This window comes from Borostomias antarcticus, assembly GCF_949987555.1.
Source record: "Borostomias antarcticus genome assembly, chromosome: 3".
Taxonomy (NCBI): Eukaryota; Metazoa; Chordata; class Actinopteri; order Stomiiformes; family Stomiidae; genus Borostomias; species Borostomias antarcticus.
The window spans coordinates 20,372,950-20,389,752 of NC_140236.1; the positions used below are offsets into that span (position 1 = coordinate 20,372,950).

Sequence of the window (16,803 nt, forward strand, 5' to 3'; positions counted from 1 at the left end):
TATGTTGTATCTGTACACAGACATTAGCATAAAGTTACAGTTAACCGTTTCATTCACAAGCTATGCAATCCCACTGCAATGCACATGTAGTCCAGAGGCCAAACCACATTTTGGTAACACCTGCTGTATGGTGGTCAAACATTAGTGGTCCCAGAATGTTAATGGTCAATATGAATACATGATAACCTCTCCAGCCTTGTAGTATAATGACTTTTGTAAAGGAAAATAATAATTGCAGCTTTACTTGGCGTTCACCCAGGAGAAAAGCCATGAGTGTGATGTATCAAAACATTTAGAAATCAAAGTGACTGACAGCGTGAGCCCGTTCATATGCAAACAGTTTGGACATGAACATACTTTATTGGTGAAATTGTAAACTTGGTCAACATTGTGCTCTGGCAACTCAGTGTTTATGTGGCGTATATGTTAAGAGCGATGTGGTGAAATAGTAGAAGAAGGATATCTGCACACTGTTTCTATGCTCCCAAGGTGCTTTAATATACTACGTTTCGACCTACACCGTCTTGGTCAGGTACCTGTCGAATGTACTTTATTAAAGCACCTTGAGGCCATAGAAACTGTGCGGGCATCCTTATTCTACCATTTGACCATTTTTTTTGTGCGTGGCTGTAAGCCAGCGGACCAAAGATAGCAAATGTCTGGTTGTCACTCTCTCCCTCCCTCCTTCCCTTCCTCCCTTCCCCCATCGTGTTGTTGACCTGCAACTCTATGTTGCTACCACAAGAGGCAGTGTTTTTTTGTGCATGGCTGTAAGCCAGCGCACCTAGAATAGCGTTTGTCCGGTTATCACTCCCTCCCTCCCTCCGGTCAATGTTGACCTGCATTTCTCTGTTGGCACCATAAGAGGCAGTAGTCCCAGCACACCAAAATAAAGACGGACACCAAAATCAACCTGCCAATCTCCACTGCACAAGTAGAGTAGTGGTGAGAGCATAGGACTCCCACCCCGGAGATGGGGGTTCAAGGCCCCGGTGGGGATGACTTTATGGGACTATACCTCAAACCTCCACACGTTCATCTTTTCACTCCAATCTTTTTATCTCTTACCTTTGTCCAGAAGCAGAAGTTGAACCAATTGCAGCAAAATAGCTAACGTTACAGGAATCATCAATGTAACTGCTTTAGCCACTGACCGCTACCATTAATGTTATGGAAGCTGCTGCTAGTTGTTGTGAGCTCATGAGCTAACTGGCTATCCTGCTCTTATTGTGCTGGACTAGCATTGGAAGCATGATGTGTCCAGGCGACAAGACCTATCTTAATTTATCAGAGAGACAGGTGGAGGAGAGACATGAGGAGGAAAGGTGGAGGAGAGACAAGGGGAGATGTGACAGGTGGAGGAGATACATGAGGAGGAGAGACGTGGAGGAGAGACAGGTGGAGGAGAGACATGAGGAGGAGAGAAAGGTGGAGGAGAGACTAGGGGAGATGTGACAGGTGAAGGAGAGACATGAGGAGGAGAGACAGGTGGAGGAGAGACATGAGGAGGAGACAGGGGGAGGAGAGACATGTTGGCTTTTGAGGTCTTCCTTGTTGCTCTGCGTTGTATAATTTTTTGTAAGCTTTAAAGGAATAGTAAAGGGAAAATGCATGTTTAGCCCTGTTTTAGGGTTCCTTGTGAACATATACAATGATTCAGATCAAAACGTTGACAAAGCTAGCATTTTCGAGAAAGTTGATAATTGCTCTACCACCGTTTTGTCCATAAAATGGATGATGATGGGCATCTTGAAAAATCATTCAAAAACATGTTAAACCCTCGATTTCAAAGACAAGAAGCTCACCGAGGGTGTAATTGGTGTTCGTTGGTGTTCTGACATCAAATTCGCCGCAAAGTAAGAATCCTGTAGGGTTTTATTGATCATTTTATGAAATCCATTGACTTGTATTGATGCGACCGTTGTACAGTAGATGTGTAGATCAATCCGCAGAGGTGATTCAGGAAGTGGAACTACTTACAGTAGCTATTGTTTATGTTAGCTAGGCTAGCTAGTTTGCTCACTGCTCACGCTACTCTTTAGCTCACAGACAAGGAAGCCCTAGGCTACAGTTCAGAAAACGCTTATCAAAATGGTTGATCTAGAAGAGTATGAATTTGATCGCAAGGAATTAGACTTTGACGGCAGCGCTTATCGTTTGGAGCCTGAATATAGTGAGGAAGAACTAGAGCAGCAAATGGAACAGCAAATGGAAGAGATGGAGGCTCGCCGAACCGCAGAGCCAGAGACGGTCGATGAGGCTGTCGCTATAGTTTGTGCTGTACCGAGTGGGACCTGTTGCTAACAGCTGACATGGCAAACCTTTCGTCCATGAGTCTGACTCCTGTTGAAAGTGAGTCCTGCTTTTACCACTAGTATTTATGTCCGAGCGAATAAATCTAGTTTTGATAATTTCATGATGTAAGACCACTTCTTACAATTCTATTTTTCGAAAGTTAGTCTTAGCAAAGGGATTATTATGCTTCAACACACACACAGCTGGCAATAAGAACTTACCTCAAGTTCTTCCACTCGTTCGTCTTCTGTCGTTCCTCTATGTAAAGTCGGAACAGCATCACGTTTGAGGAAGACCATTTTGGGAGATTTCTTTGAGAATAGCCTAGGCTTATAACATTTGTCCTCAAAATGCAAAGCGCACACACGGTGATCTATGACCCGAAGAATATCCACAGGTGTGTTTACGTCCAAATAAAGAGATTCTAGCCACAACTTCAATCTTGCGGAATCGTTGTATGGAAGTCTATGACAAGTTACAGATGAACGGATTTTGCCACAATTGGAAACGGAACAATAGCTATTGTTGAGATCCCAAACAAATGCTTCGCACGAGCCTGTCTTGTTGTTGCGGCTAGCTTTTCAAATAAGGAAGCTGAGCGGAATCCACGGACGTCGCCTACCGCGAGATCAAGGCATTGCGAATATCGGAATCAGTTAAAGCGGAAGTTTACACACGTAAGTGCTGCGACTAAATAGTTTGATGCTAAATATTTTAAAAAAGCATTTCCAGATGAACTAGAATCTTACTTTATGGCGAATTATATGCCAGAACGCCAATTAACACCTAGGTGAGTTTCTTGTCTTTGAAATCGAGAGTTTAACATGTTTTTGAATGATTTTTCAAGATGCCCATCCACATCCATTGTATGACCAAAACAGTGGTAGAGCAATTATCAACTTTCTCGAAAATGCTAGCTTTGTCAACGTTTTGATCTGAATCATTGTATATGATCACCAGTAACCCTAAAACAGGGCTAGACATGCATTTTCCCTTTACTATTCCTTTAATAAGAGTTGCAGCACGATCTAATTATGAACCACAATGTTAATAGCCTTTCTTGTTGTGATAGTCATTGATGAAATCACCCAACGCAGGATTGGAATTGGCGACAGATGACAGATTTATTGTACAGAGATACGATCACATGGAACACTGGGATGTTTCTCTAGTCTCTCTCTCTCCCTGCTTCTCTGCTGGCTGCGGCGCGAAGTCAAGGCCTTAGACTTCCCTCCCCGCCTGGTGTTATCAGCGTATCTGCCTGCTGGGAGCGGTGAAATCAGTCTGTCTGGCCGAGTTGCTTGCCGTTTCCAAATCGAAGTATCAAGGTTTGGTTGAGACGTTAAATAGTGCTCTCTCGCTCCACCCCCCACGCCTAGGCTTGCCTGATTAGGGCCTAGTGAATCCAGATTGGTCGAGGAGTGACCATACTACCACAGATGTGTTGCCTGTCACTCTAACATGGTCTCAATCACCAATGGTTGTCAGTCTGGGTTGTGTCTGTTTACCGTGTCCCATAGAGATGTGTCATTAATACCCCCGAGGAGAGGCCCCCCCTGTGGCCTAAGTGTGACCTCTTGACACCCACTACCCCGAATGGCCACAGCAGCAGCTGTCTCCCTCACTCTATCGACTACACAGTGTCCACGTGAAAACAAACAAACACATTAAATCAAATACATAGCAGTAAGACTCTGTAGATGTTATACAGACATTTCTCCCTAGATTCATCAGACATGAGGAGGAGAGACATGAGGAGGAGAGACAGGTGGAGGAGAGACATGAGGAGGAGAGACATGAGGAGGAGAGACAGGAGGAGAGACAGGTGGAGGAGAGACATGAGGAGGAAAGACGGGGAGGAGAGACAAGTGGATGAGAGACATGAGGAGGAGAGACAGGGGGAGGAGAGACAGGAGGAGAGACATAAGGAGGAGAGGCAGGGGGAGGAGAGACTGGTAGAGGACAGACATGAGGGGGAGAGACAGGGGAAGGAGAAACATGAGGAGAGACTGGGAGACAGGTGGAGGAGAGACATGGGGAGGAGAGACATGATGAGGAGAGACATGAGGAGGAGAGGCAGGGGGTGGGTGGGTTGACCAAAGCATGGCGCTATTCACCAAGGAGCTGGAGCTGGGCAAATAGCTTTTCATTGTAAATAAACTGATGGTAAATGGACTGCACTTATATAGCTTTACAATGGCCTCTCATTCACCCATTCACACACACGTTCACACACCAATGGCCTCTCATTCACCCATTCACACACTTATGGCGGAGGCTGCAATGCAAGGTGCTAGCCTGCTCACTGGGAGCAATTTGGGGTTCAGTGTCTTTGTCCAAGGACACTTCAACATGTGGTCAGGAGCCGGGATTCGAACCGTCGACGCTAGTCATTAGACCACCTGTTCTACCTCCTGAGCCACAGATGCCGACTTGCCACATATCAAGTCATGCCACATATCAGAGATTGTCATGCCACATATGTACAGTAAACACTGACATGCCAATTTGCGCTGTACCCATGTAATTTTATTTCATCAGTTTTATTTTATTTGGTCACATTCAGCACAGTTCACTGCCATTACAGTAGAGATACACTACAGTTCAATATCAATGTTCTCCTCAGTTTTATCTGTTATCATTGATGTGTTCATTGTTTATTTGGATCCCCATTAGTTGTTACCAAAGCAACAGCTACTCTTCCTGGGGTCCATGTTAAAAATATCCATTTATACAAACGCTTTTACATACAGTACATGCACACATAAATACAATTGCATCACTAATCTTGCCCCCGACCCCAAAATACATATGTGTATGCTATGTGTGATAAAGTGACAAACATTTCAAATATTAAATGTATTGTTGTTTGATCCAAATCACTGCTAAAATTGATTAAAGCCCCCCTATTATGAAAAACTCAGTGTGCTTGTGCACATACAGGTTCTCTGATGGACCTACTAACATACAAACTGTGAAATAAGAAGACCCAGTCGGTTTTGTGATCAGCCAAATGTGATTCAACAAACCATTCACATTTGTGACTCACGTGTCCCGCCCCCCATGAATTCACAATGGCTGCGCCCACGTGCGTACGCGCATGGGCAGTGCACACCTGCAGACAGACTTCATTTTTGTGGTCCAACCAACCAACTGAATGAGCTATAGATTTGTTGTTTTTTTAAAGTTTTTTTTTGTTAACTAATCATTCAGAAATGTCCTGCTGCATTTGCATTGTTTGAACTTCTGGAGGCAACAACGGAGTGGGGGGGGAGTAGGACTGTCACGATATAACAACTTTCAGTCCTATTATCATGGCAAAAAATAACACAATCTCAAAATCGCCCACAGATGGCACAATTCCTTCAATATAGATCAACAATGCTGAGCGCAATCAGGAATTCACCTACTTCCGACTCCTGGCAGAATCCGATTAGCCTGCTGTCGCCAGCCTGATCTTGCGAGCTCACAGTCTATTTCACTCCTCAGATGAGTCTCGATATCCAGCTTTTCTAACTGAATCCGCTCCAACAGAGATTTGTTCGTGCCAATCACAACGACGCAATAGAGGAGCGCCGTAGAGGCATTTTCGCTGATTGGTTGTAGGTCTATCCAATTGCGTCCAGAGGCCTTTTGATCTAAGCCCATTGGTAACGCCCCTTGGGAATCAGAAAGCAACTGTGAGTTTCCAGACCCTTCGCATTTTTGCAAATTGTGATCAGACTGCCCTTTGCGTGAATGCGAGTTCGGTGCAGCTTATTTTCAGTTAGCCTAGTTGGATCCGCGCTCTTGACAAAACCGAGTGTAGGCTATAGGCTTGCGTTTTCTACCACTCAGCAAAGACCAGAATAGCACAAGAGGAGCAGATTATTACAAAAAAGTGACCGTATTTTTTATATTAACAGCAATAGCCTACCTCAGAATGGCATAGTGATAGCGAGTAATGTAGCCTGCCTGCGCTATAACATCCACGACTATGAGAGCACTTAGAATAGGCTATATAATAGTTTACATGTAGCCTGTGTATTACAGGCTATTATCCTCTCACAATTATTGTGGTTAGCCGACATCTTTAGGTCACTGGATGGCGGCCTATACCCTAGAAAGCAGTAGCCTAGTGGAGTAAGGGTAGTGTATAGGGAGTTAGGGGCTCTTTAACTTACTCCACTTTTTTGTGGCATTTTGAGGAGGAAGAGGAAGGAGACAAATGACAAATAGCCTACACGAGGGTCTCTGCCCGGACCCTAATTATTTAAAACTTTGTACATTAAAAAATATCTTTAAAAGCATGTGTCTGAAATCCAAACAGTACAATGCCTATATGTTTATTCTGCATCATCTGGAGCTTGAACTTCTTTTTCTTCGTTTGGGTCAAGTTGTTTCTCCTCTCCCCCCCAGGCTCGGGGCCAAGGGGCTATCCTTTTACCACCCGAGCCTTGGTGAGGGGTTACCCAGGCTATATATCCGGGCACACCTCCAGGAGCCATGACACCATTTCGTCATCCCCAACCATCAGGTCATGCATTCCGTTGGGTGTCCGTTATGTTGGACAGTCCTGGATGACATGGTCTGCGGTTTGTTCCTCAGCGCCACATTCGCACGCTGCACAGGAAACCAAGCCCCATCTGTGCATTGATGAGCGGAAGCGTCCGACGCCGGTCCGGAGGCGATTAAGCCTCACCCACACCGGTCTGGGTAAGTCCATCCCGGTAAGGGAAGGACCGGCGGCCAGGATAAAATCACAGAGTATGGAGGTGTTTCCCTCCCACTCCGCACACCAGGTGTGGTCCACCCATCCTGCCTCACTGATGTTAAGATCTCTGCATTGCTGCAGGAGATCCCGTGCGGCAGGCACAAAAAAGTGTCTCGACTTGAGACGCCGGGGAGGCTCCGCTGTTGCAATGAGCCTGTCGTGGAGCAGGTGGTTGGGCTCCACGGCCCAGCAGGCGAGATGTGCTGTGGTTCCTGTGCGGCAGAGGCCAGCGGGCTGGATGCCTGCAAGGATGGGAAGGTTGTCCACAGGAGTGGGACGCAGGCATCCTGTCACGATGTGCAAGGTTTCGGATCGATGAGGTGAGTGTGAGCGCTGTGACACCACACCGGTGTGCAGTATTCACTGGTCGAGTAGACCAGGGCTAGGGCTGCCGTACGCAGTGTTTTTGCGCTGGCGCCCCAGCTGCCTCATCAACACCACATGAGCTGTTAACTTCTTGTGCAGTGACTCGACATGTCGGCTGACCGTGGGCGACCTGTCCAGAGTCACGCCGAGATAGGTTAGTTCGGCGCAGCATGGCAGGAGTGTTTCATCAATGTGCACTCGGAGTTCACGTTTGGCTTCCTTGTTGTTGAGGTGGAAGGCCGCCGACACCGTCTTTGCCTCACTGAGCTTCCATCTCCATTTCCGGAGGTATACCGCTAGTGTCTGCATGTCCTGGCTCAGTGTCTCCTCCACGGCCTGCCAGTCTCCAGCGAAGTACACCAGCGCAAGGTCGTCTGCGTAGGCATACTTCCTGGAGACTGTTCAGCAGGTCGTTAGTGTAGATGTTATAAAGGACAGGGGCCAGGACAGATCCCTGGGGGACGCCGTTCTTAAGGTGTTGCAACGTGCTTCGCTGTCTGCTACGGGTCGTGAGGGTGAAGCTGCGGTTTCGGATAAGCTCCATGATCATGCTGACCATGTGCCATCAGGTCATTAAAGATAGCTCCGGCCTTCTTTTTAGCTGAAAAGCTGTCCTCGATGTCTTGAGTCATCAGAGTGACTTGATCTATGGTCGATCTCCCACGTGGGAACTCGGCCTGCTCCTGTGGGAGCAGCGGGTTGATGATTGGTTTGACGCGGGCGTAGATGAGACGCTCGAGGATCTTGAAGGGGGTACATAACAGAGAGATGGGGCGATAACTCTTAGGGTCCCCTTCAGGCTTAGGGATTGCGACAACTAGGGCTCTTCTCCAGATTTTGGGGATCTTGAGTTGGCGCAAGCAGGAAGAGAGGAACGCTCTTAACCAGGACTTCAAGGCAGGCGCGGCATGGAGCAGTAAGGTCAAGGCAGATAAAATCAGGCCCTGGCTTAACATGCTGGAGGGCAGCAGTGAACTCCTCCGGTGTGAATTCACCAGAGATGCTACCGCCGCTAGGAGGTGTGGCCTTCCAGAGGTCAGACACTTTTTTTGCCACGAGACGTGACAATTTGTGGTCTTTGCCCTCGTATGTCCCTTGAGCTCACAACCATAGACACTAAGGGAAGATCATGTTCTTGTTGAGCCAAGTGAGAAGCTAGCAGTTTGACCTTCGCTTGATCTTCTAATAAAACTTCTTAAGTTCTACAAAATAACAAACTTAAATCACACGAGGCATGTGGCAGTATGTATATATCTATCATGTATGTATGTATATATCTATCATCTTCATGAGTGACAAACTGGCTGGGGTTTGAAATGTTTTTTGGCTTGTCTTCTGATGCCGCGTTCCAGATAGGATTTTGAGCCCGTAAGTTACGACTTCAAGTCACGACTCACACTTCATAGCGTTCCAGGCAAACTGTCTGAGTGCGTGGAATTCTGGATAAATAAAAACAAGCCAATATGGCAAAAGCTTGAGATTTGGCACACTGTCAGAGCTGGCAAACTAAACATTATATGCCTAATTTCGCTATGCTAAGAAATCGTACGTTACATTTTATTTATTGACATCATCGACTTTTCACCGTTTGCATGGTCAAGTTCAGGTTTACCTTAATGTTAGCTATCTAGTGCTAGCTAGCACTAGCTATCTCTTGTCATCAACATATTTGGGCATCATTAAATACACATACAGTAGCAGATTGTAGTGCATAATCGTTTGTATTTTTTTTATTACAACATACAAATTTACTTTACGTTGCCCTAAAGTTATCTTTGTACCCATGTGGGCTGCCATCTTGTTTAGAGGGCTGTGTGACGTCAGAGAGCGCAACTGGGAGTACATTGATCTGGTACGAGTTCACGGGTGGGAAGTTACGGGTTTCACTGCCATTCCAGTGCATTTTTACGAGTAGAAGGTTGAAAAAACACGGGTTACGGGTTGCCTGGAACGCGCCATGAATAGCAGAGTAACTGTGGCTGTGCTCAATCTGTGGCCAATCAATCACACATAACCCCCCCGTTTTTTTTCTCACATATCGCACCCTGCGTGGTCTCCAGTACAATTTCCATTTTACTTGTTCATTAAGTCTATCATTTAAGTTGATATTTTATGCAACAGTTGTGTTGACTATCAGCATGTTGAACTTGCACAAGAATGAGTAGAAAATGAACTTGAGCACAACGGAGGCAAAACTATTCTGGCAACGAAGCTAACATTGGCAACATGGCCGAGTGGGGTCAGCTCTATGTTCCCACAGCCCAATGGTCCCACAGCCCATTGGTCCCACATCACTATGACTTTTTCTTTCTTCAAAATTAGGCCCAATGGTCCCACAGCCCAATGGTCCCACAGCCCATTGGTCCCACATTACTAAGACTTACTAAGGCTGTGGGACCATTGGGCTGTGGGACCATAGAGCTGTGGGACCATTGGGCTGTGGGAACATAGACACACTCCCGGCCAAGTTTGCTACTCTTACTTTGTAACTCTGGTCACTGAACTTGGAAAATCCAGGAAAAGCACGGAGAAAAGCACATCTCGCTGAACACGGCCCTCGTCCCGATTCACTCATCTCTTGAGGCAGTTACAACCTTTGTAGCAAAACACACTTCCTCAATTTCTGAGATGGAGACAGCCCCCTCGACCTATTCCAACAACATTACAAGCCTGGAGCAAGAAGTAGCAGTGTTGCGGGCCAAAGTGACCTGGATAATGGAGGAGCATTACAGGTAATACCGACTATAATGTTTAAACGGACTAACGTTAAAGATGTTCCTTATTCCTTTATTAAGCCTTTAAATGTGGCCTGTAAGTAGAGCCACTGTTTAACCTAAATCAGATGCAGTGCATGTTGATGGTTCATTGTCCTGCCATTCTCTCATCTCGGGTTATTATTGATATTCCTGGTTGGAAACATTATCTTCTTTTTTCCCCTCTTACGTAGATAGGCCTACCCTACAGTATTATCTGATTTCAATAAGGATCTAGAATACACGAAAGTTTCACTGTTTGAATTAATTACGGAAAATAATGGACTTTTTCACAATATTAAAATTCTATCTCCTCTGACCCCCAAGAGCCCAGTCGCAATGCACTGTTCAGTGGGACTCTTTCTGGATCTACTGTATAGATGACCACTTCTGATGAGGTGACCTGTGGGTGTCTGTTTATATGGGTGTGGCACACACTTGTGAGATGACCTGACGAAGAGCAGAGGCTTGGAAAGATGTGTAGTAAAGGTAAACATTGGAGTAAAAGAGTGTGCAGGACGGTTTCTATTGTTTTCATTATGATCATCAAGTCCTGTGTCTATCTTTACAACTTTTCAAGTTCATAAAGTAAGAAATTAAATGAAAATAATGATTTGTGGTAATCTTTGATTCATTCTGTGCATTAGAGGGGTTTTGCATAACTTGTGCCTGTCCAACCACACAGCATGCTCTTCAGTTTACACACACACACACACACACACACACACACACACACACACACACACACACACAGCTGGTGAGCACACACAGGCCTACAGGAGCAGACGTGGAGATGGTCACTAGGCATAAATACATCACTACTGTACAGTCACACTAGACCAGCGCTCCCTCCTGCTCCACCTGGCAAAACACTGTCTGCCTACTTCCTCTGACAGAGAGGGCTCTGAAAACACACGCACACACAAACACACACACACACACACACACACACACACAGCAATGTTCTTTACTGCACCATACTGAGGAGGGTATAAAGACTACCCAAACAGCAGCTCTCAGTCTCACTATTGTTTAACTACTATGGGTACACAAACTGCTGTTTAGAAGCAACACCCTCCAAATGTTCTGACGTGCTTAACAGGATGCCTGGGTGTTGTCTGATAGTCTGGTGGTCCGACTCTGTTAAGACCCTGGGCACAGCATGGACCATAGGCTGGATGTGCAGTCATGGTTTTGGGCAATGAGGGGACAGGAAGTAAGGTCATGGTTTGCAAATGTGTGGTCATGGTTTGTACATCTGGTGATTGCCCCCGGCAGCACTGGGGGCCATGGCTGGGCCGGCTCCTGATTGGACATCTACAAAACCCATCCTCTGCCTCCTCTTCCTCTGCTCTGTCATCTGTAGGAAACAGGAAGTCACACTCTAACATGACCATATAAAGAAGACTTACGCAGTATAAAAGTATGATCAGATAATGAAGGCAGCAGGCCAGTCCTAATGCCGATGCACATGTTCCTAGAGCTGTCCAGTGAGCTAAGTGACCAACTTCATGCTGGATGTAGGCTTACAGTCTGTCTAGTTAGGGTAGGCAGTAGGAGAGTAAGATAGGCCTACAGAAGTTTATTTTATTTAACCTTTATCTGGGGGAACCCATTGAGACACGGGTCTCATTGAATAGTAATTGTATAGTGTGATGAAGTGTAGGTGATGTGATTCAGTCCTACCTGTTCCTTGAGCTCAGTGAGCTGCCCAGTGAGCTGGGTGACCACGTTCATGGTGGACGTGAGTCTGTCCTGCAGGTTCCTCATCTCGTTCTGCTCCCCGTCCTGGTTGGTCACCACCAGAGACATGGCCTGCATCCGGGGGAACCAGTCCAGATTGTTGTTCTGAGAACCAGAGAGAAGAGAACACTGTCAGAACCTCAAGTCGGACCTTCACGGGTCTCGTCAGAGTAGGGTTCCAACTGTACCAGCTGTGACACCGGGTCAGTCTGGGTCTGATGGGGATTGGGTCAGTCTGGGTCTGGTGGGGACCGGGTCAGTCTGGGTCTGATGGGGACTGGGTCAGTCTGGGTCTGGTGGGGACCGGGTCAGTCTGGGTCTGATGGGGACTGGGTCAGTCTGGGTCTGCTGGGGACCGGGTCAGTCTGGGTCTGATGGGGACTGGGTCATTCTGGGTCTGGTGGGGACCAGGTCTGTCTGGGTCTGATGGCGACTGGGTCAGTCTGGGTCTGATGGGGACCGGGTCTGGTGGGGACCGGGTCAGTCTGGGTCTGGTGGGGACTGTATTCACGAAACATTTTAATGCTAAACGTTGATTCTAAATGGTCGGATTTAGAGAAAATTGTAAGTGTGCATTTCACTCCTTATTTTCAAATTTGGTCCCTAATTTCAAAAGTTCACAAAGTTTTTTAACATTGAAATAGATCCTTAACCTAGGAAAAGTAAAGAGTGGTGTAAAGGACTTTTAGAGAGGCTAAAATAGTTCCTAAGGGGATTGGCTGCTGCAGATAATCCACGTCGCAATCTGCCAAATGTCATGCAAACATTTAATGACAGAGTTGGTAAGAAGGTACCATCTCAATCGGGAGGGTATTTTGTTTTTGTGGAGCTGTTTACGAAAGGACTTAGACATTCAGCGCAGTGGGTAAGAGCTTTGATTCATTCAGCCTAGTTTGCTCACTATTCCAGTTATGTGGTTGTCTCTGTGTATCATGACACTGCCTGTGTCCATTCTGAACCCATGTTCAGTTGTCAATAATATGGGTCTATCCATGGTAGCCCTGCTGTGTTGTATCCTATTAACAAGCTCTCATCAATTGAATTTACCCCATGTGGACTCCAATGAAGTTGTAGAAACATCTGAAGGATGATCAGTGGAAACTGGATACACCTGAGCTAAATTTTAAGTGTCATAGCAAAGGGAGTGAATATTTATGTACATGTGATATTTTATTTTTAATACATTTGCAAAATTTTCTAAAAAGCTTTTTTCACTTTGTTATTATGGGGTATTGTGTGTAGAGCAAGGTTATTATAGTTAATGAAAACTAACTAAAAAAATGAAAACTAGGTGTGAAAAAAGCATTTTAGTAAAAAATAAAAAATAAGGGATATGAATAGTTTCCGGATGCGCTGGACCTATTTGGACAGCACACAGACCGTCTCATGGAATGGCCATGTTATGTTACGGCAGGCTGGAAAAAGCAAATCCACACAGGGGAAATAAATAGGGCTATCTGGGGAAATAACCTCACAGTCTACATTTAGTGGTGGATTAAGCCCCAATGCTCCAATGTTTATGAAAGTGTGGGGCTTCATTAGGGCCGCATGCACTGCATCGTCATCAAAACTACGTCAAAAGTAGCCTACTTGTCCAATGAGAAAAAGCGGAGAATCCACTGACATAAAAGACACATGCCCCTTTTACAAGGAACTGGACAGATTATTCTGTGTCCCCTGATCATGGGACAGAGAGAGAGAGAGAGGGAGGGAGAGAGAGAGAGAGAGGGAGGGAGAGAGAGAGAGACCTGCATTTGTACTATGAAAACAGCATTCGTCATCATAATTGTCACTATTAAATTGGAGATATCATCTCATCATCAATATAATTCATTTCTCATTCTCATTATTCATGAAAACTATTTTGAATTAGGCTGTGATTCTACTAAGCCTTTCTCTCCTGCAATTGAGGCGTAGTCTTGGCTACTCACGTCAAAATACAAAACCAAGTTTTAAAGAGAACTACATGTGAAAAACCCCTAAAACGGCAGTCTCTAAAATCTCTCAAATGTCTCTCTAATATCTCTCTAAGCAGTCGATGCTCTTCATACCATCCATGAAGTTTACAATTACGATTTGCTATACAGTCTGATCATTAGCTGATGGTGGACAGTTAGTTGTGTTATACTTAGTAGGGAATGTTCCTGTCCCAGTACCTGTCCCAGTGCGACCAGAACCAGTATATCTCTAGCCAGCCCAGTAGAGCATCCTATCCTCCCTTCATACCTTGATCATGAGAGCCACGTAGCTCTCAGGCCCGGTGTAGTCTGTCTTGTTTTTCTCCCGGACCAGGACGATGAAGTACAGGTAGTTCCAGATGTTGTGCTCTAGCTTGATGTGCTCCTCAAAAGACACCGTCTTGTTATCAAACTTGTCCCTTTCCAGACCTGGGGCACGGGGCAGAAAGCATCAAAACACTCATGCAACCACGCAATCAACTATACACCCCCCCCCCCCTACACACACACACACACACACACCCACACACACCCAACCACCCACCCCCCCCACACACACCCACACACACATAGAGACAAACCCACACACACCCAACCCCCTCCCCCCCCCCCCCACACACACACACAGAGACACACACACACACACAGAGACAAACCCACACACACCCAACCCCCCCCCACACACCCACACACACACACACACAGAGACACACACACACACACACACACACACACACACACACACACACACACACACACACACAGAGACAGAGAGACACACACACACCCAACCCCCCCCCACACACCCACACAAACACACACACACATACACACACACACCCACACATACACACACACACACGCGGTCCCATGTCTCACCACAGATGAAGCATGTGGTCTTGAGGACCTCCTCCTTCTTCTGCTTCTCGCTCCTCAGGTCGGCGAAGGTGTCGATGATGACCCCGAAGATCAGGTTCAGGACGATGATGATCACAATGAAGTAGAACAGCATGTCGTAGACTACACGGGCAGGAAACAGAGGCTCCTGCACAGGAAGTAGAACAGCAGGTCATGGAAGCGCTTTATACTAACCATCCGTAATAAGCGTTAATTAATAGGTAATAAGGTATAGATATATATAAGTCCTTATAAGATGCGTATAAGACATTATGTGTTAATAAGACTATATTAATGTTTAATAATAGCATAATAAACACGTTTATTGTTAGATTATAAACGTTAGTTAATAGGTAATAAGGACCTTATAAATCATTATAACATGCTTATAAGACATTATTATGCGTAAATAAGACTATACAAGTATTTAATAATAGCATAATAAACACATTTATTGTTAGATTATAAGACATTTATATGCACTTATAAGAAGCTTGTTAACTGTTTATAGACTGCTATTATGCACTTATGTATTTATTAGCAGTTAATTATGTACTTATTATGCAATTTTGCAGTAGTGGATCTAAAGCGAGACAATGCATTATTAAGGTTAATAAATCCTTTATTATGCACTTATTAACAGTATGTTTCACGCAGCTCCCCCATCTGGAATGAGCACTAAATGTGGTCAAGGTTGATACACTGTGAATAAAACATTACATACTAAAGCAATATTTTAGTGGTGAAACACAAAAACACACAAAGACAGCTCTTTTGGGAGAGCTGCGTGAAACATACTGTTAATAAGTGCATAATAAAGGATTTATTAACCTTAATAATGCATTGTCTCACTTTAGATCCACTACTGCAAAATTGCATAGTTAACTGTTAATAAGTGCATAATAAAGGATTTATTAACTTTAATAATGCATTGTCTCACTTTAGATCCAATGCACTTATTATGCAAAATTGCATAATAAGTGCATAATTAACTGCTAATAAATACATAATAAGTGCATAATAGCAGTCTATAAACAGTTAACAAGGCTCTTATAAGTGCTTATAAATGTCTTATAATCTAACAATAAACGTGTTTATTATGCTATTATTAAACACTTGTATAGTGTCATGGAATTGTTAGAGACAACTCGCCTCAACCCTTTCAGATTTCAGCCTTTTGTTCTTAAAACCTATTGATTCAAAGTCCCCTTCCTTTTGCCATTCCAAACACCCCTGTCCTCCACCTTTTGTAATGATAAACACCCCAGCCGTGGTTTTATCATTGCAACAGGAAGGCATCACACCTCAGACTTCCCGTTTGGCCTGGGGTGACTTTTACATTGTTCCATTGTCCCCACCTGAAACCTATTCAAAGTGTACCGGGCTTTCTGATATCACGTGTCTGAACTCTTGACCACTGCTGATGATGTCCACCACTTTATTATGACATGTACAGATGGGTTAGCCAACCAAATCTCTGGAAGCGTCACATTCATGTATTGCTTGAATATAAGGCTGTGCAACACCAGACTTCTTCACTTCTGTTGGATGAACCATTCTGTGATTTATCCTGAGGTCCTTTTGCAATCGTTTTCTTAATAAATCAGACTGAACCTTTTGTGCGAACCTTGGCAAATCCTTTTTACTTTAGATCAGATTAATTTCCACTACAATAGTCTTATTAACACATAATAATGTCTTATAAGCATGTTATAATGATTTATAAGGTCCTTTTTACCTATTAACTAAAGCTTATAATCTATCAATAAGCGTGTTTATTATGCTATTATTAAACATGAATATAGTCTTATTAACACATAATAATGTCTTATAAGCATCTTATCAGGACTTATAAGGTCCTTATTACCTATTAATTAACGCTTATTACGGATGGTTAGTATAAAGCGCTTCCGCAGGTCGTAGACTACACGGGCAGGAAACAGAGGCTCCTGCACAGGAAACGCTCTCACAATCAGCCATCTAAGGAAGTTCTGGCTTTGGGACTATTCAGATGTGAACCCAGTGAGCAGACAGGTCC

The 16,803-nt window shown here is 44.7% G+C and overlaps 1 protein-coding gene across 1 annotated transcript in view; it reads right to left on the bottom strand.

The window, feature by feature from the left end:
* Positions 1–11,410: 11,410 nt before the first annotated feature.
* The window catches only part of itpr3 (inositol 1,4,5-trisphosphate receptor, type 3), a gene marked incomplete at both ends in the record, with an annotated part of 214,717 nt that continues 209,324 nt past the window's right edge, over positions 11,411–16,803 (bottom strand). The window contains 4 exons of the mRNA XM_084436422.1: positions 11,411–11,527; positions 11,854–12,015; positions 14,137–14,297; positions 14,748–14,913. Coding sequence (XP_084292548.1) covers positions 11,411–11,527; positions 11,854–12,015; positions 14,137–14,297; positions 14,748–14,913 — 606 coding nt within the window. The remainder of the gene's footprint in view (positions 11,528–11,853; positions 12,016–14,136; positions 14,298–14,747; positions 14,914–16,803) is intronic.